Source organism: Staurois parvus, unplaced genomic scaffold (genome assembly GCF_062004578.1).
Source record: "Staurois parvus isolate SC_StPar_1 unplaced genomic scaffold, SC_StPar_1.0 ptg000541l, whole genome shotgun sequence".
NCBI classification, from domain to species: domain Eukaryota; kingdom Metazoa; phylum Chordata; class Amphibia; order Anura; family Ranidae; genus Staurois; species Staurois parvus.
This window is the reverse complement of record NW_028318337.1, coordinates 720708-746629: the sequence shown is the minus strand read 5'-3', so window position 1 is coordinate 746629 and position 25922 is coordinate 720708. Positions and strand designations below refer to the sequence as shown.

Below are 25922 nucleotides of genomic sequence, written 5' to 3'. Positions count from 1 at the left end.
CCTGTGTATATATATATATATATATAATCTATATCTATCTTTATATCCCCCTGCCCGTGCTGCTATTGGCTTCTTGGCGTGTCAATCACCGGGTCCCTGGATTCTCGTCCGGGACTCAGTGATCGTCAGTGGAGCCGACAGGGGAGAGGTCCAATGTAAACAACACAGGTCTATCCCCTGTCAGCACGAAGAGGCTGCTTTGTCTTGCTCTGCACAGGAAAGCAAGACAAAGCAGCTTGTTTCCTCACTAAAACACACATAGCACATAATGTAAAACACACATAGCACACAGTTAACCCTTTGATCGTCCCAGATGTTAACCCCTTCCTGCCCAGTGCCATTAGTACAGTGTCAGTGCTTTTTATTAGCACTGATCACTGTATTGGTGTCACTGGAGATGTCAGTGGCAGTTAGTCAGTTACCCCCCAGTACCAGAATGCTCGCCGCAGTCCCACAAGAAGTCGTTGATTGCGGCCCTTACTAGTATAACAATGTAAATCCCAGTATCTAAACCACCATTTGTAAACGCTATAACTTTCACATAAACCAATTAATTTACACGTATTAGGATTTTTTTTTTACCAAAGACAGCAAAAAACATTTTGGCCTAAATTTATGAAGAATTGTTATTTTTACAATTTTTTTACTGGATATGTATTATAGCAAAAAGTCAAACATATGTTTTTTTTCTCAAAATTGTCAGTCTTTTTTTGTTTATAGCGCAAAAAATAACCACAGAGGCGATCAAATACCACCGAAATAAAGCTCTTTTGGGAACAAAGGACATAAATTTCATTTGGGTGCAGTGTTGCATGACCGCGCAATTGTCAGTTAAAGTAACGCAGCACCGTATTGAAAAAAAAAAGGCCTGATCAGGAAGGGGGGAAATCCTCTGGTGTGCAAGTGATTAAAAAGGCCCCAGAGAGAACTACTGTGGCTTCTAGAAAAAATGAAACAGTTTTATTTAATATTATCAAAAGCATAACAATCACTAAGCTCAAAACACAAAAATACCTTCACCAAACACCAATAAAAACAAGATGACAATGTTGTCACGTTAAAAACAAAAGCCAGAGCTCACGGGTCAGCTCACAAAAAAGGACCTGGTCAGGAAAGGAGGGGGGGGGGGGGGTAAATCCTCTGGAGGGCAAGTGGGCAGATAAAGCACCGAGTTTAATTACCACCTTAATCAGCCACAGAACCTGTGTAATTAATATGTGTTCGGGTTTGAAGGGATGAGGTGCCCCTTGGGTACCAGTTCACTACAGCATGCAGCGGGTGCTGTTAAAGTGGAGCTCCACCCAAAAGGGGAAGTTCTGCTTTAAGGACTGCTCCGAATTAAGGATTGGCACCTTTGGGGGGCGGGTACCCATATTTGACAGGTACCGGCTCCCAATTGCGGTCGGACTGCCTAGGTGATCAGAAACGGAGGGTGTCCTCCCCCTCCCTCCCCGTAGTCTTTTGGGACACGTGACAGGTCACAGAAGACTACAGGACCATTCATGAAGCGCAGCGCTACTCGCGTATGTGCAGTGGGTACTCGGCTGAGAAGCCGCAAGCTGTCACAGCCGGGTGCCCACACTGAAGATGCCAGCCTCCAAAAATCCAGGACGGCAGGTGAAATGGGCTGCGGGGGACACACCACAGGACCGAGGGACAGGTAAGTGGCTGTTTTTTAAACGTCAGCAGCTACAGTTTTTGTAAATGCTTTTATTTTTTGACAGGATGAGTGGAACTCCGCTTTAATGTGGTCTGAGCTGTGCATGTGCAGCTCAGATTAGATTACTGCTGACGGGCTAGCAGAGTCGTTTATAACAGAGGTGATTGGGAAAAATCCTGTCAGTGATTATTTGCATATTTGACTTCAATACCACACTGTAATGTTTATAATACTCCTCACAATTCCTCTTTGTGATGTATGGTTGAACAGAGGTCCCACGACATTTGGTAGTAATGGTTTCAAGTGCTCCACACATCATATACATTTACAGATTACTGGCAAACACTAAACTGTCACGTCCAGTGCGGACGTTGGACTGGTACAGTTACACTACTCGCTCCCGGAAATTGCATATGTTTGACAGTGACGTTTAGTATGCGGAACCTAAGCTTCCTGGCAGTTGTCCGGCGGAACCTTTAGTTGGCGTACATTTTCCGGAAGCGCTAAGGGGGCGTCCTGTCCTAAGATGGCGGCGCTGACAGGTAAGAAGGTTATGGGATTGTTGTGTTCGGTTTATGAAGGACATCGATGTGGTGTGTATTGGTGGGCAGTATGACGACAATCAGGGTGATGTGTGTTGCTGGGTCTCTCACTATTCCTCGCTTATCTGGTTTTATGGAAGAGCATACAAGTGACGATGGTTTCTGTGTGTTGCAGCTCCCCGGCTGTCTCTGCTCTGCTTCCAGGCCTTTCGGTGAGTATTATGCACGGATAGTTCTCATTTCTGTTCTCTGGAACTGTGCACATTAACGTTCTACTTCTCTGTCCACATCATACAGAACACCCTGCCTGGCAGCTCTTCATACTCGGGTCTGGCAACCGGCAGCAGACAACAAAAACAGCATCAGGTGATTACTGCATCTGTAGTACAAAATATTTTCAGGTACACATCAACAGTCCTAGAAGTTCCCTCTAAGCCACACGGGTGTCAAACTGGCGGCCCTCCTGCTGTTGCCAAACTACAAGTCCCATGAAGCATTGCAAGATTGACTAATACAAGCGTGACTCCCAAAGGCAGAGGCATGCCGTTTCATAACAGCTGGAGGGTTGCCAGTTTTCCCTGCGAGGCCTCATTTACAGAAGGCACTTACATCCATACCAGACTGTGTTTTACCAGTAAGGTCCCTTTAACACGGGTGTTCCATTTTTTTTTTTTTAACATCAGTTCAGTAATGTTTTTCCAACAAAAAAACAGATCAGTTCACGTCAATTTTTCATCAGTTCATGTCTGTTTAAATCTGATTTTCGTCCGTTCTGTTTTTTTTTTATCATCAGAAAAAAATAGGTTTTATTCTATCCAAAAAAATGATGCGGACATTAACCAGTTCCCCACCGCCCTATAGCAGAAATACTGCTACAGGGCAGCACGGGTGGGCAAAATCACATGTGTTATATATGTATATGTGATTTTGCAGTTTCCGGTAAGGGGCGCGCCCTACCTGTGCCGCCATTTGCAGCCTCAGCTGTCAATCCTAGCTGGTGATTACTCGCTGGCTAAGTCTGATGGGGGGAGAGACCTGTATGTAAACAACACAGATCTCTCCTCTGTCAGCTCTGCATAGCAGAGCCATACAAAACAGTGCTTACAGTGAAGCACACACAGCCCCCATAGTGAAACCGCACACAGTTAACCCTTTGATCGCCCCAGATGTTATCCCCTTCATGCCTAGTGCCATTAGTACAGTCTCAGTGCTTTTTATTAGCACTGTATTGGTGTCACTGGGGATATCAGTGACACCAAGTCAGTTCCCCTTAGTGTCAGAATGCCCGCCACAGTCCTGCTATAAGTTGCTGATCGCTGCCATTACTAGTAAAAAAAACAAACAAAATCCAGTATATATACCACCATTTGTAAACACTATAACTTTCACGTAAACCAATAAATTGGGATTGGCAAAGACATGTAGCAGAATACATTTTGGCCTAAATTTTTTGATTTTTAAATTTTTTTTACTGGACATGGTTAATAGCAAAAAGTCAAAAATAATGTTTTTTTTTTTTCCTCAAAATTGTCAGTCTTTTTTTGTATTTATAGCACAAAAAATAAAAACGCACAGGTGATCAAATACCACAGAAAGAAAGCTCTATTTGTGGAAAAAAAAAAGGATGTAAATTTCATTTGGGTGTAGCATTGTATGACCGAACAATTGTCAGTTAAAGTAACACAGCACCATATCACAGAAAATGGCCTGGTCAGGAAGTGGGGGAGGAGGGTAAATCCTCTGGAGGGCAAGTGGTTAACGGACACAGATATAATCGCTCCGTGTGTCACTGTGACATTCAATTAAAGGATAAGTTCAACTTTTGTTACAGGTTGCACCCATATTCAGGGGTGTAACATGCCACATTTGTACTAACCCAGAGTCCCTGTTTTGACAGCGAACAGGGGATCTTCTCCCCCCACTCTCTGCCACTATCTAAAGAAAATACAACCATGCAGGGCTCCTCCTGCCCAGCCACGTCATCCATTCACAGTATTCTGTGAATGGGAAAACTACAAGTCCCAGCAGCCTTTGCAGCTGTCAGCTTGTAGTTCTCAATGAACTACCACGGCACTGTGGTAATTCATTCTTCTTCCTGTCAGTGTGTATCTGTTTGCCCGTATGAGGTACAAGAGATACACTGACAAGTCTGCAGGAGTCCTGCATGTCACCAGCAATCTGCTGATCACCAGTGCAATGCTTTACAGCCTCCAAGTAAACAAAAATAATAAATGCACAGTGTTTTTACCTGCAAAAAGATGTGTATTTAAAAAAAAAAAAAAAAACGATGATCCCCAGGTCCCCAACCTGGCTTTGTTGTCTGGCAGGGCTATTTTTTTTTAGGACTGGGTAGGCAGAAGTACACATCCTATTGTATTGTTTTTTTTGTTCATAATACTTTTATTCATATATATAATATTTCTTGTCTGTTTTAGCACTTTGCCAGCGAGACAGCAAAGTAGTGCTGTCACTGCAACAAAACCATCAGCACCAAGTGGAAAAGGGGAATTTATAGTAACCAAACTCGATGATCTGGTGAACTGGGCACGAAGGGTAGTATTGTGATGGTGGTGTTGTATGTTGTGTTTTTTGTTTTTTTTTTTTCTGCTTGCATTTTCTAATATTTTATTTATTTATTGCTCTTGCATTTTACATATGTGCATTTTTTTTGGAGGGGGGTACACTTTCTGCTTAATGTTTTTAAATAGTGGTGGTTTTTATCCTTCGTCTTTTTTTTCTGTCTCTGTTTAGTACAGGGATATACCCAAATTGGAAAGCAAGAGCAATATAGCAGAGGCAATAACCTCCTCCTACTCGGTCCAAACAGTAATACTTTAAAAAAAAGCCCTTGCTTTGCCCATGCAAGTACACTTTTATGCCCTCATCCCAGCAGTATGTATTCATTCTTCCCTCACTCCTCTGGCTGCTGTGGTCAATAAAATATTCTGTGCTAATATATATGGAAGAGCATGTGTGTCATGCCATCTCTCTCACATGATGTTGCTTGTTGTTGGTGAATGCATCGGTGCAGTCACATGCGGCCAAGGGGAGAGTCTTCAGTACCCTGTAAGCTCTAACTAAAGCAACTCAAACTTTGCACAAAACTTCCTTTTTTTGCTCTTGGAGGCTGAATGGAGAGCAGGGGAGTAAAGAAGATGGGAGTATATGCAGCTGGGGAGGGGGCAAAGTTCAGGTTTGCTTTAAAGAGTAGGTAGACAGCAAACACACACTTTTGAACTACACTACTTAAACTAGAACCCCGCAAAAAAAATTGTAATTCTTTTAAGGCAATTTTTTTCTTTTAACCCTGACTCCACAGCTACAGGTACTGGCAATTGTCATTTCTTCACTGCTGTTAAAGTAATACAGTATGGTCAAGGCTGTGATAAGAAGCAGTTATCTGTATTCTCTCTCCTCCAGTCAGCATGATCCACTTGTTACATTTACAACACTGCTCAATACAGCAAAGCCCAAATGGCTGGCTGTTCTGCACTTTCCTTTTTCCACTATAAATGCTGACTTGCAGGTGTCTGGTGTAAAATCTGTTTTTCTATCTGCCTATAAAGAGGCTACACTGCCTCTGAGTACCACAGAGCAAAAATGCTATTAATTAATTTTTAGTATTCAAAGCAAACGACCCTATTCGTGCATGTTCTCATAGTTTACATAGTCTGGTTTAAAAAAAGACACACAGCCATCTAGTTCAACCATTAAATGGGGAAAAAATTATACCATCCTATATATACAATCCTACACCTACAGTTGATCCAGAGGAAGGCAAATAAAAAACCCCCAGCAAAGCATGATCCAATTTGCTCCTGCAGGGAAAAAAAATCCTTCCTGTTCTCCCAAGAGGCAATCGGATATTCCCTGGATCAACTTTACCTAATAAATATTAGACTCAGTTATATTCTGTACATTTAAAAAAGAATCCAGGCCTGTTTTAAAGCAATCTACTGAGCTGGCCAGAACCAACTCTTGAGGGAGTCTATTCCACATTTTCACAGCTCTCACTGTGAAGAAACCTTTCCGTGTTTGGAGATTACATTCCTTTTCCTCCAGACGTAAAGAGTGCCCCCTTGTCCTCTGTGATGACCTCAGGGTGAACAGCTATACACCGAGTTCACTATATGAACCACTGATGTATTTATACATGTTGATCATATTCCCCCTTAATCTCCTTTTCTCAAGAGAGAATAAATTCAGTCCCTCTAATCTTTCCTCATAGCTGAGCTCCTCCATGTATGTTATCCGTTTGGTTGCCCTTCTCTGCACTTTGTCCAGTTCCCCGATTATCTTCTTTTTCTTTTTTTTTGTGAATTGGTGCCCAAAACTGAACTGCATATTCCAGATGAGGTGTTGCTAATTATTTTGTTCATGCTTTATTTTGCTGGGAAATCACTTTGAAAAACACCCCCTAGCATTTCTGGCTGTGGCCATCTTGAGTAAGGGTAGATGATTCATGTAGCATTGACTTCCTCGAATCCATCTGCTCTTAATTCAGGCATACAAGCAGGAAGGCATAGTTAGCTGAGAAAACCTCCTTCCCTCCAGAAGATTCCTGGGATGTATGACTTCATGTGCTTAGGCAAGAAACCAGAAAGTAACTGAAGAAATGCAAAAAAAAAAATAGTTTAAAACAAGTAAATATAATATACTTTCCTCTGTATTTACTAATGCCAACAGTGTAAGTATTCAAAATGGTCAATGGTGATTGAGAGAGTGAATTTCCACTTTAAGCCGGTGCAGTTATCTAGTCTACCACTAGGTGGCTCTGTCCCAAAATAGTGTAGTAATAGGGAATTACATAGTTGGGTATCAGGTCTCCTTTTAAGCATGGGAGCCACACACCCCACAGCCATGCAGATGTCGGCTACTGCATAGGGCAGAAGGCCCAGGTAAGATAGTCGAAGAACCAGCTGTAGTCATCCTAACTCAAAACATGGTCTAAGTAGACTGGGGACATAGGGTTGATTTTAGTAAAGCTGGAGAGGGCATAATCTGGTGCAGCTCTGCATGATAGCCAATCGGCTTCTAACTTCAGCTTGTTCAATTAAGCTTTGACAAAATCTGGAAGCTGATTGTTTTCTATGCAGAGCTGCACCAGGTTTTGCACTCTTCAGTTTTAGTAAATCATTCCCATGGTCTAGTATACTGGGATCGGGATGCAAAAGGCCTTTTAGGCCAGGCCAAGTGTCCTCTGTTGTGAGTACTTATACTCCAGAAGGACTAGGAGAAGTGTACAGAGTCTTGAGATGCAGCTACTGCAGTCCTGTCTCTGGAACAACTTGAAGGGAGTTGTGAGCTAGATGCATAAAGTCTGATGGGCAAGACCAAGCTCTCTGAGTGAGTACTAATGACCCTGGGACTGATGGTAACCTGCAAGCGTACTCAGCTGGGTAGAGATATGGAGTGGGGCATGGAAAGGGAGATTGGTATACTATAGAAGACATCTTGTTAATCTTGGCTGACAGAGCAGAATGTTACAGATCTAATATACAAAAAGATGGGTCCAACTCTGTGGTGCATCCAAGGAGAAGTGCTAAGAGAAGCTGGCATATTAGTGATGTGTAATATGTGGCTTTCACAAATGACTGCTACAGCTTGTCCAATTTTGTGTATGGCAATGTTTGCCGAAGACGCCTGTCGTTATGTCTCGTGATATATCACTGCTGTCTTTGAAGTACATCAGTAAGAGGGGGCGGGAGCTTGGGTGATAAGCACCAACAGTTGGCCAGTCTGAAGCCCCTTTACATGGTGACTTTTTTGTTTTCCATGTTTGGACCTAGAAGTGCAAGTTACTGTGAGGAATCAATGGCTAGTAAGAGTGTAAATTAACTTAACTGTTTTTTTACAAATGATCATTGGACACTCAATAAAACTGTAACTGCAACCAAAACGTTTTATTTTAACTTTGGCTAATGCTAAAGAGGTAAATTCTTGGTTGGCTTTATTATTGCTGCCTGTAACCCAGATATATTGCTTCACTGACAACATTTAAAACCATTTTTTGTAACCCATCACCACCAAACAAATGTATTTATATTCCTTTCGGGAGGAAATTGCAAAACGCAGCACACAAGACAACTGGCAAGCAATGAAGACTTGCTTGCATGACTTGAAAAAACTTTGTTTTTTTGCTATCTGAGGTTAAGTGAATTTTAAAGTTACTAAAATCAGCATCAGACTGTAACACTGGCTGCCATCTTTTGCTGCCTGCATTAAGTAAAGGCTGCAATTTGTCACCTACAGAGGTCTTCCTCTGGATTTGACAGATCCTTTTCATTTCTCACCATTTTCTGATAATTGTCCTGAAAGTGGGAGAAACGGAAGTACTGATTTGTGTTTGGGGGGGAGTGGTGTAGGCAGAATTTGTCTCTAACAATATACTCCTATTACACTCTGCTTCATGAACTGTGTTGCAGGTGTAAGAGTGAAAAATGACATGGATGAACATCTAATATATATGCTTCTTTTTTTATCCCTGTAGAGTTCCTTGTGGCCTATGACTTTTGGGTTGGCATGCTGTGCTGTAGAAATGATGCACATGGCTGCTCCACGTTATGACATGGACAGGTTTGGAGTAGTTTTTCGTGCTAGTCCAAGGCAAGCGGATGTTATGATTGTGGCTGGAACACTTACAAATAAGATGGCCCCTGCATTAAGAAAGGTGATAATACTGTCTGTAAACCAAGCTTTGTTTTCAAGCATGTATACGTTCCTGAAAAGCAAGTTACTCTGACTAACAGTGGAAAATGTGGGTGTATGCTGTGAATATTGAGTTTTTAAATGGTACTGTAAAATGGCACTTGGAAATTTATCTTCGTTAAAATGCATCTAAAGCCAACATTTTTTTTCTTTTGTTTTCATTTTTTGATTGAGTAGGGAATGGTTAAACCCATATCAGGATTTTTCTTTTTGTCATCTCATTTTGAAAGAATTTTCTTCACTTTCTGTCCTGTAGATACAGCAGGAAGTGAGAAGAAAATTGAGATGTTTCCCTCCTTTTAGACATTTGTCACAGGAACAAATGTCCACATTGGATGCTTTCTCCTCCAGTTCTGGTGGCAACTCGTTTTGGATTTTTCCTTCCTTACTATTCATCTTGTACATATTAGATTCTGGTGAGCAGTCAAAAGGACACACAAAGAAGAGGTTTGCCTTTTATATATACTTTTAAGGCTGTGGCAAGGATACCAGTAGCTACCTAATAGTCCCTCCACTAATGGCCCACTTCATCATAAGTTTATTGAATGCCCTTTCCTATTGCTCACCATGCTATACACATGCTATATGCTATAATCAAGCGCTAACAAGATTAAAAAAAGCTATAGAAAGTGCTAGAAATTTTAGACCATTTATGCAGTTGGTTGCAAGACCATAAAGGAACAATTACATAGTCTGTTTGAAAAGGACACAAGGCCATCTAGTTCAACTAACAGAAAAAAAAAATAAATAGAATACCTGCATATACAGAACACTATGCTCACAGTTGATTCAGAGGTAGGTAAAAATCCCACTAAATCCTGGTCTAATTTGCTCCAGCGGTGGAAAAAATAATTCCCGGTCCCCAAAGGCAATCGGATATTTCCTGGATCAACAATCCCTTGTATTACTACCTATAGATGTTACTATCTGGATGTATTCTGTGCATTTAGGAATGCAACCAGCTCATTTTCATGTTAATTAAAAAGAAATAATCTTTGCAACTACTTTAAAGCTTTAGTTTATTAAAAAATGATTTAAAAAAAAAAAAATCAGCACAAGGTATGTAACTTACAGTTAATGTGATGTGGCCCTTGTGCTGATGGCTCCAAAATTAGTTGAGATCTTTTATCCTCCAATCTTTCCTTTCCAACCCCCCCCCCCCTTCTTCTGGGATGGATCAGAACATGACAACTTTGACCAATCAAAATTTGCTCTGATCATCCTAGAAGCCCTGAGGAAAGATGGGAAAGAAGAGCATGGCTTTCATATCCCTGAGTTGCTGCTTCGGCAGGGACCGCTGATCACCCACAGAGCTAAATCCAGCAGGTGATGAGAAGGGTGTAGGGTATACACTTTTCTCAAAAAAAAAAAAGATGAACTTGCATTTTAAGATTTAATACAGATGCAAGCTTTCAGGATAACTTAGATTCTTTCTTCATGGTTGTACATTTCTGAAAAATGTTTCAGAAACCCACATACTGTATCCGATCCATTTTCTCGTTCATGAGAAATCAGTCTACGATTGACTTTTCATGAACGGGATTGTTGGAAAACGTCCTCTTGATTGGTGTATTCTGACAGTGTGAGAGTCCCGCTGTCTGAATACAGTGACACAGTGATGAGGATTCCCCATCCACCTGGAATGTGTGGATGGGGACATCAGAGTAATATATGGCCAGATATACTCAAAATTGGATATCTTAGGAACAGGTAGCCTAGAACTACTAGTCTTATGATTCAGGAAATGCACAGCACCAAACTAGGGCACAGTGTTATAGGCATTGAAACAAATTCATAGTCAAATATTTGCTCTTCTTTGCCCCAAATTTAAATCCTGTTCAAATGTGACATATTAACCAATTCAATACCGGGCACTTTTACACCTTCCTGCCCAGGCCATTTTTCAGGCTCAGCACTCTCACACTTTGAATGACAATTGCGCGGTTATACAACTTGTACTAAAACTAAAATGTTATCATTTTCTTCACACAACTAGAGCTTTCTTTTTGTGGTATTTAATCACCGCTGGGTTTTTATTTTTTGCTAAATTAACAAAAAAAGACCAAACATTTTGAAAAAAACACACGTTTTTCTTTGTTTCTGTTATAAAAGTTTGCAAATAAATAATTATTCTTCATAAATTTAGGCCGAGATGTATTCTGCTACATGTCTTTGGTGAAAATAACCCAAATTAGGATGTATTTTTTAGTTTGTAGGAAAGTTATAGAGTTCACAAACTATGATATAGATCTGAATATTGATCAATCCTGAAGTACTGACAGCCAATCTAATTTCTTGAGGTCCAAGAATGTCAGAACAGTATAGATATCCCCCAAATGACCCCTTTTTGCAGAGTAGACAGTCCGACGTACTTCATAAGAGGCATGGCGAGTTTTTTGAAGTTGTATTTTTTTTGTCATTTTTCGGAAGATTAAAAAATTAGTTTCACTATTTTTTTGTTTTACATATTGTCACCAGTGCAGTACAGCGTCGTCATATAACTGGCATGGCGGTGATCAGGGACACTGGTGACAGTATGAAAAAGAAAAAAAAAAAAAAAAATATATATATATATATATATATATATATATATATATATATATATATATATATATATATAATTTTTTTTTTTTTTTTTTAATTTTTTATTACATTTCGTTTCTTATTTCACTATGACCAAAGTAGTGCAATGTTACCATAGGAACATTGTACTACTTTGGGGAAGTGATCAGTATTTTTTTTTTTTTTACACAATTTGCTTATAGCAAAGAATTACTTTGCTATAAGCAAGCATTTTACCTGAATGACATTGATTCTTTTTTTTTGTGCTTGGCTGCGATTTTGGCCTCAGCTAATCACATGACATGTGCATGTGGTTAGCTATGACCATTCACAGCTAGACACTAGTATACAATGGATGGCATGAATGAATCCATCCATTGTATACAACTGTCATATGACCTGCTGTGATTGGTCACAGCAGGTCACATGGTACCTGCAACGGGGCCGATACTCAGATCTGTCATGGGCCGTGTCCGAGGTACACGGCCGGTGACAGATCGCGCTGCTGTGCGGCTCTGCAGGAGCGCAATCTGCGCATGTGTGGGAGCACACCATATGGCGTCCAACTGGAACGCTGATGACATTTGCCGGCCACCATTCGGCCATAGGGCGGGCGGCAAACGGTTAAAGGAGACATTATGAATACTTAGTCTAATACAAGTTCCTCACATATATTAAAGTGAAGTTTCAGGCAAAACCTAACTAAGGTTAAAACTATTTCCACTCCCGTTCTAAGGCTATTCTATCTAACCCTGTAAAAGAAAGATCGGTATACTTGTCTAATCTGAAGCAGCTCTGGTCCAGTTCCAGGATCAGCTGTCAGTGTTGGCTTCTGAGGAGGGACAGCCAACAACGGATGCCCCATATTAAATCAGTCATTGTTGGTGAACTCTCCTGTACACAGAAGCTGCTGCTGGAGACTAGATTGGAGTGACTTCAAAATAGGTAAGTATACAGATATTTTCTTTACAGGGTTAAATAGAATGGGGGTGGGAGTATGTTTAGCATGAGCTTACATTTTAAGTTTGTAACTTATCATTGTATACATTGACAAAGTTGGTTTTCAGATTGTAATATGTATATCTTCTACTACACACAGGTTTATGATCAGATGCCTGAGCCACGTTATGTAGTGTCCATGGGCAGGTAGGTTTCCCTCACTACTTCTCTCTGTCCTTTTTGTATTTTGCATTACGATAATGTTCCGTTCTTGGACCTCTAAATTCTTTCATTTTACTTTTGGTCTTAGCAGATGATGCTGAATGCTTTCAGCTCCTGTTCTCACTTCACTTCTGTCTTGTGTTCCTGACTGTCTGTGTTTCTGACAGTCTGCTTTCTTGAAAAAAAATTTCTGCTGACAGCATCACAATAACTCTGCTCCACAAGCTTACTGTCTAGGAGTAGTGGTGGTCAACCTAAAAAATATAGGGGGCTTCAGGTGTGACGCACTGTATGTCCAGAGGGCCACACAACAGCTTACTGTTTTATCCATTTGCTCTTCGTACTTTTCATCATGATGCACCCAGAAAAACACAATCTGTTTTTATAAGGCATTAAAGTGTATTTTTGCTGTGAAAATGGAAAAAAAAAAAAGAAGCAAATTAGAAGTGCATCTCTGTAACACATGCACATATCCCCAAGTTTCATCTGCTTTGAAGATCCTGCAAGTATACAAAAATACCTATTGATGTCCCAGAAATGGAGTCAGATCCAAAGTCCTTTTGTGGGCTGACAACACACAGCCTTTTTGTGAATAGTGTCATTGTGGTTTATATACATCTTAAAGAGCAACAGGAAGCAACTGGGGGTAAAAAAAAATCATTGGTGTTATATACACTTTAATGTAACATACTATTCGCATTTGTTAATTACAGCATGGTAAAACGCATGTTTTACCATGGGTTACGTCAACGCACAGTAAGGCTGGGTTCACACTGCCTGAATATCGGTCAAAGTCACCCGCTACAATAGTCTTTTGGCTTGTGTGTGCAGGCTTTTGTGGAATGAGCATGCTGGAAAACTGGTATTTGATTGGTGCTTGCAACCAGTGTGTTCTAGTGGGAGAGCAGTCCCCCTGCACAATAGGATTGCTGCATGAACATTGCTTATGTTAGTACAGCGATCTTAAAGAATATGTTTGCCTATTAAGAAAAAATTATAAATGCACATTTTTTTAGCAGGTAAAAAAAAGTGCATTTATTTTTGTTTGTGGAGCCTCTAAAGCATTGCACCATCAAGCATTGGCTGGCATTGCATTCCTTTTATACAGTTTGGTATGAGAGGTGGATTCAGTGGAAGTACACAGGCGAGCAGAGGGGGCCCTGAGGAATGAGCTTTCTATGAGGAAGGCTATGCATGTTGTGTGCATTTCTTTCCTAGTTTTATTACAATATTTATGGCTGTCACCTGATATTTTGAATTGAAAATCGTAAATGGGTTGATCTAAACGCATCTCTGAATACAATGTGGCCTTTTTTAAGTTGCTTTGGATTGAAACTCATGTTGACTGGGTGCTCTTTTATTAGTTCTTCGTATTGCCTTGTTTTGCCAAACCACTGTATGTACATTGCTGTGGGATATTTTGCATGTAGAACACAAGTACTATGCATACATGGTCATAACTCCCTCTAGTTTTTGCTCTCATATCCTTCTGCAGACATGAACATTTTCAACTAGATGGATGCCGAGATGGCTCTAATTTACACAGCTATTTAGTGCAGATTGTCTGTCTGCCTTTTCAGATATCTTTTTTTATCAACTATTCAACTGCCAGTGATTTCCATCTCTAAGGAAGTTTTGGATATAGGAAAGACCAAGCAGTTAATTTTTATTTGCTTGTTCTGTAATTGAAACGTTTTTAGGTATTAAATGAACTTCAGTTACTATATGGTGAATAATTGATGAGCTAAAATTCAGGGAGCTGTGCAAACGGTGTATAAGATATAATTTATTCAATGTGTGTCTCCCACAGCTGTGCCAATGGAGGAGGCTACTATCATTATTCATATTCAGTGGTCAGAGGCTGTGACAGAATTGTTCCTGTTGATATCTATGTTCCAGGTAACTACATCCTTCTTCTTCTTTTTTTCTGTACTTTAGGACAAATACCCATTTGTTCCATATTCTTAAAGTATAACTAAAATCTTTTTTTTCTTTTTGTTTTGATAGAGTGGAGAGGGATTAGAACACTTGTCAGGTTATTTTATTGTTCATCTAGAACCAACCAAAAATCACTCGGACTATGGCCAGCTTAAGTTTTCCCCTCCTCAGTGATAATTCGCTTAGACTGTTAATTTTCTGGCATCGGGCAATGATAGCAAGGGGCTGATCTGTGTGAGAAATAAGTAAACAAAGTCAGGATACTGCACAGGCACCTGAGTGTACTTGGTTCTTATTGATAGGCAAGCATATTAGGCCATAAGTTAGATCCTTAATCTGGAGCGTGCTTCAAGAAAGCTGGCTTTCTGGGGAATAGAACTGAGAGAAAGTATTGAGACTGTATATTTTAGAGGTAATATATTCTACAAGTGTGGTATGCAGGGGCGTATCTGCCGCAAGGAAAACAAGGCATCTGCCTTGGGCGGCACTTCTCGGGGGCGGCACTGCCCCCAGGCAGTAGGGATCAGTACTGTTGCTGCAAAGGGCTGTGCTTGGCCAGGGGGTGTGCTCGGGCGTGTTTGAGTGTGTGCTCGGCGACAATGATGGGCAAGGAGACAGAGAACCTGTCAGCCATGGAGCCGGGCCGGCTGGAGAGGGGGCAGGGCGGCACATAGAGGACCGTGCATTTCTTGTTTGCTCTATGTGCCGCCAGTCACCTCCCCTATCCATCTCCTGCATACGGTCAGCTACTGTTTGCTCCCCCACGGCCGCCCCCCCCCCCTCCCTCCAGCACTGCAGGGGATCTGTCAGCATATGCAGTCCCCAGTGCTGACAGTTTCCCCCCCACTTCCCCTCACACAGACGGGAGAGGAGAGAGAAAGCTGCCCCTCCTCCCGCCGCCCACTCTTCTAGCCAGCCTTGTGTATTCTCTCTCTTCCCCCACCCTCCCTCTCTCTTCCCCCCTCTCCCTCTCTCTTCCCCCCTCTCTTCCCCCCTCCCCCCCCCCCTCTCTCCTCTCTCTCTCCCTCCTCTCCCCCCTCCCCCCCCCTCTCTCTCTCTCTCTCTCTTTCTCTCTCTGATTGGTGTGTGTGGGAGGAATAGTGCCCCATCGTTGGTGTCAGTGGGAGGAATAGTGCCCCATTATTGAGGTCAGTGGGAGGAATAGCGCCCCATCGTTGTCAGTGGGCAGAGCTCTAATAGGAAGAGGTGGAGCCTAAATTGGAAGGGGGTGGAGTTTACAGATGAAGGGATGGATCTTAAACAGGAAGGGGTGGGACAAATTTAGATACGGGGGGTGCCCGATTTTAGTCTTGCCTAGGGCAGCACAAAACCAAAATACACCACTGGTGGTATGCATGCATGTGTTTAACACAAAAAATTCCCCCTGAATCTAGACACGTTTTAACGTTCAGTGATCTGTCGCCTTTTTGTTATCACATATTTAGAAAAGAGTGAATGTAGGAATGGGCATGCCTATGTGCAATCTCTCACTCATAATGTATTAATGCAGCCTCATTTAGAGCTCCAAATACTGTATTAAAAATCACTTTTTTTCTTCACACAGGTATAATTTAAGATGTGTTGTGATCATTTTATAGCGCATAGCATGCTGACTGTTGTGAAGTTGCTTAAAGTGTTTATTTGGACCAATTACCGTATTTTTCGCTTCATAAGATGCACCTGACCATAAGACGCACCTAGGTTTTAGAGGAGGAAAACAAGAAAAAAAATATTCTGAACCAATGGACTGCAGACATAGTACAGGAGATGACCAGAGACCTAGGACATAATCCTAGATTGTAAGCTCCAAGGAGCAGGGCCCTCCTAACCCTCTTGTATTGAACTGTATTGTTGCTGTATTGTCTCCCTTTATATTGTAAAGCGCTGAGCAAACTATTGGCGCTATATAAATCCTGTATAATAATAATAGTACAGGGGATGACCAGAGACTGTGGACATAGTAAGGGGGATGACCAGAGACTGCAGACATAGTACAGGGGATGACCAGAGACTGCGGACCTTTGGGGGGGGAAGAGCAGGTACCTACTCCCACTTCCACGGAGTTGTCCTCCCTCCCCGTCTTCTGGGACATGTGACAGGTCCCAGAAGACTGCCGGACCATTCACAAAGTGCAGCACTGGCTGTGCAGTTGCAAGCTGTCACAGCTGGGTGCCCACATTAAAGATGCAGGCGTCAGGGAGAGAAGACAGTGAGGACAGCGCTGGACCGAGGAGCACAGGAGAGCCGAGCGGCTGGCCCGGTATTCTAACATGGCAGTGGTGGGAATAAGACGCACAGGCATTTTCCCCCATTTTTTAGGGGGGAAAAAAGTTAATCTTATGGTATGAAAAATATGGTAATTAAAACATTCATGCATATTTCTCAAATTTTTTTTTTCTCTTTAAAAATGCTGCATACACAGATAAATAGCTTGTTGATCTGCCAGAAATCTGAATTTGCTCCTAATCTCGCACTGGAGATTATGGGACAGTGCCTCTGCTGCATTGTAATTTTTCAGCCTGTATTGTCAGTTCTGCCCATTTATCCCTTCTGGACTACGGAAAACTGTCCTTCCTCCTCATCTTCTTAAGATAAGTGGGTGGGGTTTTTACAGAAAAGAGAATTCTGATGTGACTGACAATAACGCTTAGGATTTACTGTTGAGAAATGCTGCTAAGTGAGAGTTGTTAGTTCAAAAAGATAAGGACCTTACTAGACTTCTGGCAGGATCAGCAGGTATTTTTTTTCTCCTCTTGCAGTGTTTTTAAAAAGACAACACATGGGTAAATGTGTGTTTTATTGCAGAGATGTGTTTTTTTTTTCCACTTGGCTCAGACATTCTTTACTCTGCCTTTTTTATTGAATATCTGTGAGGTAATATTTTTTATTATTTCTTCTGTGAAAGATACATTATGTTCACAAAAATCATAGTGAGTTACCACCTAGCTTCATTCCTTGGGTAAACATAATTAGTATAAGAGCTTATTTAATTCTTGTGACTGTGTTTACCACCTTCATGTGTTGTCTCTCTAGGCTGCCCACCCACCGCTGAGGCTCTTTTGTATGGTATCCTGCAACTCCAAAAGAAGATTAAAAGAGAAAAGAAAATCAGACTCTGGTATCGAAAATAAATACGTGTTTGTTTTTTTTTTTTTAAGTTTATTTAAAAGTAGGGTTGATTCAGAAGGGTTTGTACATCTTTGATGCAGTAGTGTAATCGCGCACTTTCTTCTGCCACAAAGCAATGTTTGCTCCGAAATATCTGCATTATGATGGAACCTAAATCACAGGCTTGTATTATAACATGCATTTAGTAAACCATTAAAAAGCAGTTATACACTGTTTGTGTTTTTCCATTTCTTTCATGGCTCACATTCCTTGCAGTATATTTGTACACCTGGGCAAATTCACATGCCATAATAAGAACAAGGTGAAAAAACCAAAAAACTTGGAACACCTGTTTCTCTCTGTCACAAGTATAACCAGTCTGCAAGTTCTCTCATCTGCTATGCTTTACCATGTGTTAGACAGCAGTGTTTTCCAAAGTTTGGGATGCATGCCATTGGTAGTGCATGTTCGTAGTGCGGGTGGAACATTGCCTCAGGAGTTAAAAATCCCATACATATGAACACTAATGGTCTACAGTTTAAAGTAACTTGTTCCCTCTAGCATTTAACAGCTGTAAGTGTGGCAGAAAATTACCATGCAAATATTATTGCAGTTTTCACTATTTAAATTATTGCTAGATCTTGACTGGCTTTAAAATGACCCTGTCAGAGGTCCAACATAATTAAAGGCATTACACTGTGAAGAAAGCAGGTTTATATATACCTGTCTGATGGCTAGTCACTGCAAGACTCAACAGTGTCTTAGGGCCTGGCCAGAAGAGCCACAGAGACCAGTGGGAGATATGCTATTACACAAGCTTCAAAGTATGGAACAAGATTGATGCCAAGAGCTCTGCTATAGAGGGAAGTTTCAGCAATATAAGACAAATTAATTCATACAGCTTTGTGATTTGGGTAAAAAAAAAAAATGTATGTAAGAATGTAATCTAGCAGCTGTAAATCAACAGCTGGATGATGCCCTTTCTAGGGTGGGCAGATATATCCATATATCTTTGTTTACCACTGTGTGCATGCCTGGTGTGCACACAGAAACTTTGCTCCCGCTGTCATTAGACAGCAGAGAGTATTGGCTAATGACACAGAGCCGATTGGACTGGATCTGTGACATTCGATCACAGCACTCACACTTATAAACAGTATAGTAGTAGCTTTAAACCCCTTAATACCAGCATTTTTCTTCATTTTCAAAAATGAAGGCATAAAAATCAGGTTATTTTTGGAGTCTCTAGTTTCCTATTTTTTTTTTTTTTTTTCCATTTTTATATAGGAATACCTACCGGCTTTTATCAGTTTCAAATTACATAAAATATTAATTGGGTACAGTGTTGCATGACTGAGTATTTGTCAGTCGATCTGTCACAGCACTGAAACCAAAAGAATTGGTCCTGGACAGGAAGGGGGTATAACAGGCAGATCCTAAAGTACTTGGACACTATCACTTTGTTCTAAATAGGCAAAAGTGACACTGTCTGTGTAAATCTATCGTCACCAACCCACTGATAATCGTGCTTCTGGATATGGAAGACCATGTGACATCCTTTCCATTATGCAATGATTGCCTGCAAGGCCTGAAGGAAGGATTGATGTTGCCTCTCCCTCTAGGCTCTGCCACAAGGTATTTTTGTGGTGGCTGCAATGGAAGGATGATTGAAGTTAGATTGCTGAAAGCAAAGTAACTTGGGAGGGTCTGTTTACACAGACACTGCATGGCCAAAGTCACAGAGCCTCTTATTTTCAATTTTGAATGCTAATGTATTATTTTAGAAGTGAAGTTCATTTTATTTTTCTAAATGAGCAATCTTGTGGCTAGAAACAACAGTTCAGCTTTTGTTATAGTTTTTGGACATTTGTTTTAACCCTTTATATTCTAGAAATTTCTTACAGTACATTTAACATAAATGACCTGGACTCTGATGAATTAAGCTGTAGTAACAGATCCTGCAAGTGGATATATTAAAAAAAAAACATTTTTTATTATATAGTAATAAAGACTTATCTATCATAAACATAGGAGAAATTTAATTTGTTAAATTCTAGAATTGTAAAAACCTGGTGATTCTCTATGCCTGCTAGACTTCCATACAGCCTGCTTGCTGTTTCTCGGGTCCCCTGCAATTGCTCCTGGCACCTCTACTCCACACTGTGCTCCCACAAAAAGTTGCTTCTTTGGGTGCAGTCGTGCGGACTATTGACACAGACAGCAGGACTCTGCCCCACCCTCTTGTCACTGTCATTGACAGCAGTGAAAACCAATGGCTCCCTTGCCTCAGCAAAGCCCGAGAGACCAGGAGGTGAGGGGAAAGAAGAGCTGCAGGTGTGCACAGCACTGGATCAAATGTGGGATCAGGTAATTAAAATGTGGGGTTGAGTGGGATACTGATGCCTAAACATTTTTTACCTCAAAGCCCCGGAAGTGCCACGGCGGCCATTTTGGATTCTGGAGCGCGGTTGTCTGGCGTTCCTGGGACTCGCGGTGCACTCCTGGTGCTCCCCCAGAGCTGGAGTGAGAGTGGCGGGCAGGAGTGTGACGGGGTGACTCCCTGGAGATTATTTTTGATATCACAATGGTGGTACTCAGTTGTTGCTAGGAGCAGGAAGCCGGTTTTATCAGATTTTAATGTAAGTGGCTACAATAAAATTTATATATCAATTTTTCATATACTGATTCCTGGTCTGTTTGTGAGGTCCAAAGGAACAAGAGGATGCCAGCTTGGGGATTTTCCATGCACACTGGTTGATCACATGCTGATATAATTTTGAGTTAGGGTAATTATGCATTTTTTTATATGGTTTGCAGTGATATCTATTGAGTATCCTTTTCACGAATGCTGTGACACTATAGTGTTTTGCATGCTGCACGTGTGGCACTATACTTGTGATACCTAAGATAATACACTATGTCTAGATTTTGTTTTTTTTTTGAGGTATATGAAGAACGTCTGAGTTTTATCTTCATCTCCATTTTGGAATAGTGAGCACTTGTCCATCAAGATTTGGATATCACGTGGGACTTCTTTTTTTGAGTTTTTTATGTGAAATTTTGGACATTTTATTTATTTGTAGGGCTGTAGAGTAGTAGGAGGGGTGGGTCAGAGTAGGAGTGTAGCTGGCAGAAAGTGTCCCCTGTGGGGCTCTCAGGGACACCTGCCACTCTGGGAAGACTCTCAGCCTTGGCTCGGAGCAGAAACTGGGGAGTCTGAATGGCCTCCGCCATGGCTTCGAGTTGGATACCTTCTTGCAGAGGATGCCTCAGGTGCTCCGGCTCCCACCCTGAACGGGCTCAAACTGCAGCTCACAGTCAGGTCTGGGCAGCCCAGGAGCCTGTTACCCTTGTGACAGCCAGTGTGGCTACCTATCAGTGCCCCATAAGTGCAGCCTCATCAGTGGCCCTATCAGTTCTGCCTCATCACCACACATCAGTGTAGAAAAATTACTTATTTGAAGAAAAAGTTTTTTTTTGTTTTTTAATTTTCGGGCTTTTCTTTGTGTATTTAGGAACAAATAAAAACCCAGTGGTAAACAAATACGACTAAAAGAAAGCTCTATCGGTCTCAAAAAAGATAAAAAAATTAATTTGCGTACAGTGTTGCATAACCGTGCAATTTGTCCTTTAAAATGGGACAGCGCTGAAAGTTGAATTTTGGCCTGGGCAGGAAGGGGGTGAAAGTAACCAGTAGGCAAATGGTTAAAAAAAAACTGGCTCCTAACTTTTTTAGTTGGCTCCTAGATTCAAACAAATTTGTCAAGCCCTGCATTAAGGTGAAAAATGTTTAGGCTTTTTAACCACTGAGCATTGGTGGTGCTTGGAAACAAGCGTGTCTGCAAGAGCCCTGGCAGTTAGTGCTGACACACACATCTAAACATCTTACATTTCCTATAGGTAATTATATTGTAACAGGGATAATGGGGGCTAACAAGGTTGAAGGGTTGGCTCAGTGCACAGTGTGTCATATGTATTCAAAAATGGTGCAACAGCTCCAGAGGCATACTGCTGTGACAGATGTGAGCTGGTTGCCATTCTAGAAGTTCACATTAGAGATCTGGAGGAGCAAGTTGCAACACTGAGCAGAGAGGACAACTTTGAAAGGGGCCTTCTGCCCACTGAGCAGGTGGTTAAAGGGGTTTTGTGTGGAGGAGTAAGTCAGGATTATCCGGTAGGAAGATGGGTTACTGTAGCTACGTGGAGTGGTGGGGGCTCACAGAAAAGGAAGGCCAGTCCTGTGTTTGAGCACTAAAACAAATTTGCCAAGTTGAGTGAAGATGTGGAGGTGGCAAGCACAGAGGTGGAAGCCCTGGATGTCACTGCTAACAGCTGGGAGTGCAGCCCATCTAGTACAAGTGTTGAGGGTGGTGCAGGAAGGCCTAAACAGTTGGTGGTAATTGGAGATTCTATAATCAGAAGGACTGATGATAGAATAAATAGAGTGAATGCAAGCAAAGAGCTCACATTTAAAGAGGCTTCAGAGAGAACTACTGTGGCTTCTAGAAAAAATTAAACACTTTTATTTAATATTCTCAAAAGCATAACAATCAAACACAAAAATATATTCCTTAACTGCCTCCGGCCTGCTATATAAGGAAATGACAGGCGCAAGGTGGTTCTCTCATTCTGGGAGGATGTCATAGGACGTCCTCCCACTCTAACCGCGTGTGAGTGTCCCCGGGGGCGTGCAGCGTGGTGATCGGTGGTGCGCTGTATCCCTGGGAAGATGTCGGCTCTGTCATGTGATCAGCTGTGTCCAATCACAGCTGATCGCATGTAAATAAGGAAATGCCGGTTATCAGCATTTCTCTCCTCACGAGCTGTCACGCTGATAGCTCGAGAGGAGAGAAATGCCGGTTATCAGCACTTCTCTCCTCACGAGCTGTCACGCTGACAGCTCGAGAGGAGAGGAGAGCCGGTAATCAGCATTATTCAAAGGGGACATGTACACTGATCATCAGGGCACTGATGATCAGTGTAGCCCCAGCAGTGCCACATCAATGCCACCTATCAGTGCCCATCTGAGGTGCCAGTTAGTGCCATATATGCGTGCTGCCTTTCAGTGCCACCTACCAGTGCCTCCTCATCAGTGCCCTTCACTGCAGCCTCATTAGCGCACATCCGTGAAGAAGAAAAATCACTTATTTACAACATTATATAACAAATTAAGAAAAAATATTATTGCGAAATATTGTTGGAATATTGGCATCGAAGAACACAGAACAGAAATGTGAATTCTTCAAAAAGACTTTGTGTACACACTGCAAAATATATTCCCATGGTTAAGAAGTATAAAAGGCTAAGAAATTAAACCTCTGTGGCTCATGTCCAAAATTTTTTTTAAAAAAAGCTATAAATAGCAAGAAAAGAGATTTTAAAAAGTATAAAAATGACAACATTATCATAATTTAAATGTCAGAATATAACAGAATATGTAAAAAAGGAAATCAAGGACACAAAAATTTTAAATAAACAACAGATCGCAAAAGAAAGTAGAACCCCCCTCAACATTTTTCAAATATATTAATAGTAAAAAGCTTAGGTCAGAGCATGTAGGCCCTTTCCAAAATAAACTAGATTGAGTGACTGGGGACAAAGAGAAAGTATGGGATTCTTTTTTTATTATTTTTGCCTAATCCTAATCCTTATGTGCTGCTTGTACCTACAGATATTTCCTGCCTTCTGAGAAGTGCTCCTTTGTGTTAAAATAGAGATAATTACCTGTGGGAGAGGCTACAGACTTACCTGGATTCTATTGTCCACAATCCGGTCGCCCCCCCTTCCTTCTCTCTGTGAATGATGTTGGTTCTCCCTCCTCTCTTTGATCCTGAACACACTGTCAAGCCTTCACTATTAGCAGCAGTACTTTGGTGAGTGTAGAAGTCAAAAAGTGATAGATATATATATATATATAATTTTTTTTTTTTTTTTTATTATTATTATTTTAGGCCAGGGATTTCACAGTTTCCCTCTCCCCTGCAGACCTGCAAGGTATTGAACACAGGTATGCTCTATACACTTCGCACTGAGGTTCATTCACAAAACAGACTTTTGTTCTCAAAGAACAAAGTGCAATGTGTGTAAAGCATACCTGTGTTTATCCATGAGGCCACTGAGCATGAGAATGGTGCTCACTGACTCCCCCCCCCCAATGTCATTTTAAAGCCATTGTTTCTAATTTTTAGGGACTCTTTAATGACTGGCATAGTACCACTGGTTTGGGGTAAGGCCAGTGTGGTCCTTATATTTAACCACTTGCCTTCCAGAGGATTTACCCACTTCCTAACCAGGGCATTTTTTGCGATGCGGCACTGCTTACTTTGACAATTGTACAGTCCTGCAACGTTACACCCAAATTAAATTTATGTTCTTTTTTGCCATGAAAAGAGCTTTCTTTTGGTGGTATTTGATCGCCTGTGCGGTATTTATTTTTTGCGCTATTAAAAAAAAAAAAAGAATTTTGAGAGAAAAAAACCCATATTTTTGATATTTTTACTTGATTCTTTTTGCTATTAAACATGTCTACTAAAAAAAAATCAAATTTCGTCATAAATTTTAGGCCAAAATATATTCTACTATTCTAATATATTCTACTATATTTTTAATAGTAATGGCAGTGATCAGCGACTTATAGCGGGACTGCGGTGGGCATTCTGACACTGGGGAGAACTGACTTGGTGTCACTAACATCCCCAGTGACACCAATACAGTGATCGGTGCTAATAAATACTATGATCTGTACTAATGGCACTGGGCAGGAAGGGGTTAACATCAAACTGTGCCGTTTCACATTATGTGCTGTGCTATGCAGAGCCATACAAAGCAGTGTGCAGGAGCTGACAGGTGAGAGAACTGTATTGTTTACATACAGTTCTCTCCCCCCATTGGTAATACTCGGCGAACACGGTCCAGGACCCGGTGATTGATGACAGCTATGGTGTACACCCCCCCCCCCTCCCCACCTGGAACTGCAAAATCACGTAGATATACACGTGATTTTGTGCACCTGTGCTATCCTGTACGAACGGGAAGCAGTTAGAAAGGATCAAAGAATTTATGTGTTGGAATATGCCACCTGTATATATATTTTTTTGTATTATTCATTATATTACATAAGGCAATAAAAACCATTAAAAAAGGGGATCAAAGTCTTTACTAAGTAACTACAGACCTGTTAGTCTAAATTCTATAGTTGAGAAGATACTGGAGAGTTTAACTCCTTCACGCCAACATCACACAAATATGCGGCCTCACAGAACAGGGCTTTTTTCCGTGGGGCCGCATATTTGCGTACCGGTCTTTGTGCTGGCAGTGCGCCGCACAGCGCGCTCCCAGCACAAAGACCGGGGTGTCACTGAGAGCCCCAGATCCTGTTCTAATGATTGGGACTCCCTATTCCGTGTCACATAATCGCTGTAATAGCCTCTGATTGGCTATCACAGTGATCAGTCAATGTACAGCCTGGCCCCCTTGTTTTTTTTCTCTCTCTATGAATGGAGGAGAGAGATACATTGTATCTCTCTAACTCCTGGCATAGGAGGGGAAAAAAATGTTTGTTAAAAAAAAAAAAAGATAAATATTTAAAAAAAGAAAAAATACCTAGATCAAGATTTGATCTAGTTCAGTGCCAGGGTAAGTGGGTCAAGGTCAGGATTTTTTTTTTTTTTTTAATTGGTATCAGTGTTAGTTATTGTCAGTTTCATTGTGCTTTAGGTAAAAAAAATGTGCACTATTGTTTCTGGGCTGTACTACAGGTACAAACAAATAACATACAAATATATGGTATCGCTGCGATCATCAAGAGCCGGAGAATTTATTTTGGGTTGTTCTTTGGTGGTAGGTTATGGTGGTAACAAGAAACACACAGCTAAATTAAAAAAATATTTTTTTTTTACTTTTTTGGGCCAGTTTTCCTTTGTTAAAAAAATCAGGAGATATCCATTACCATTTACCACCAAATGAAACACAATTTGTCCTGAAAAAAACCAGGATGTACAAAGCAGTTGTGATATGTATGGTTTTGCTAACACATGTCAATGTTGCAAAATTGTGCTTAGGCATTAAGATTTGTTTTACCTTTAAGTGTGAAGGGGTTAATAAAAGACCATGCAGATGAGGTCTTGCTTGAAAAAAATATTTTAAAAACAACAGACAGCATGGAGTCATGAAAGACATCAAAGAAATCTGATTTATTTTTATGAGGAGGTAAGCAAAACCTTACACAAAAGGAGAGGCTGTGG

At 41.1% G+C, this 25922-nt stretch overlaps 1 protein-coding gene across 1 annotated transcript; it reads left to right on the top strand.

Moving 5' to 3' along the window:
• The first annotated feature begins 2085 nt into the window (after positions 1 to 2085).
• NDUFS7 (NADH:ubiquinone oxidoreductase core subunit S7) lies at positions 2086 to 17913 on the top strand. Its single transcript, XM_089690746.1, has 8 exons — positions 2086 to 2202; positions 2378 to 2414; positions 2500 to 2568; positions 4638 to 4755; positions 8693 to 8872; positions 12572 to 12618; positions 14444 to 14532; positions 17605 to 17913. The coding sequence occupies exons 1-8, from the start codon at positions 2187 to 2189 to the stop codon at positions 17700 to 17702; spliced, it is 654 nt and encodes a 217-aa protein (XP_089546872.1). The 5' UTR covers positions 2086 to 2186; the 3' UTR covers positions 17703 to 17913.
• The last annotated feature ends 8009 nt before the right edge of the window (positions 17914 to 25922 follow it).

What these genes read in the sequence shown, in the direction of transcription:
- NDUFS7 (XM_089690746.1), top strand. An exon ending in GACAACAAAAACAGCATCAG is followed by an intron (nt 2,569 to 4,637) that starts GTGATTACTGCA and finishes TGTCTGTTTTAG; the next exon opens with CACTTTGCCAGCGAGACAGC. An exon ending in TATGTAGTGTCCATGGGCAG is followed by an intron (nt 12,619 to 14,443) that starts GTAGGTTTCCCT and finishes TGTCTCCCACAG; the next exon opens with CTGTGCCAATGGAGGAGGCT.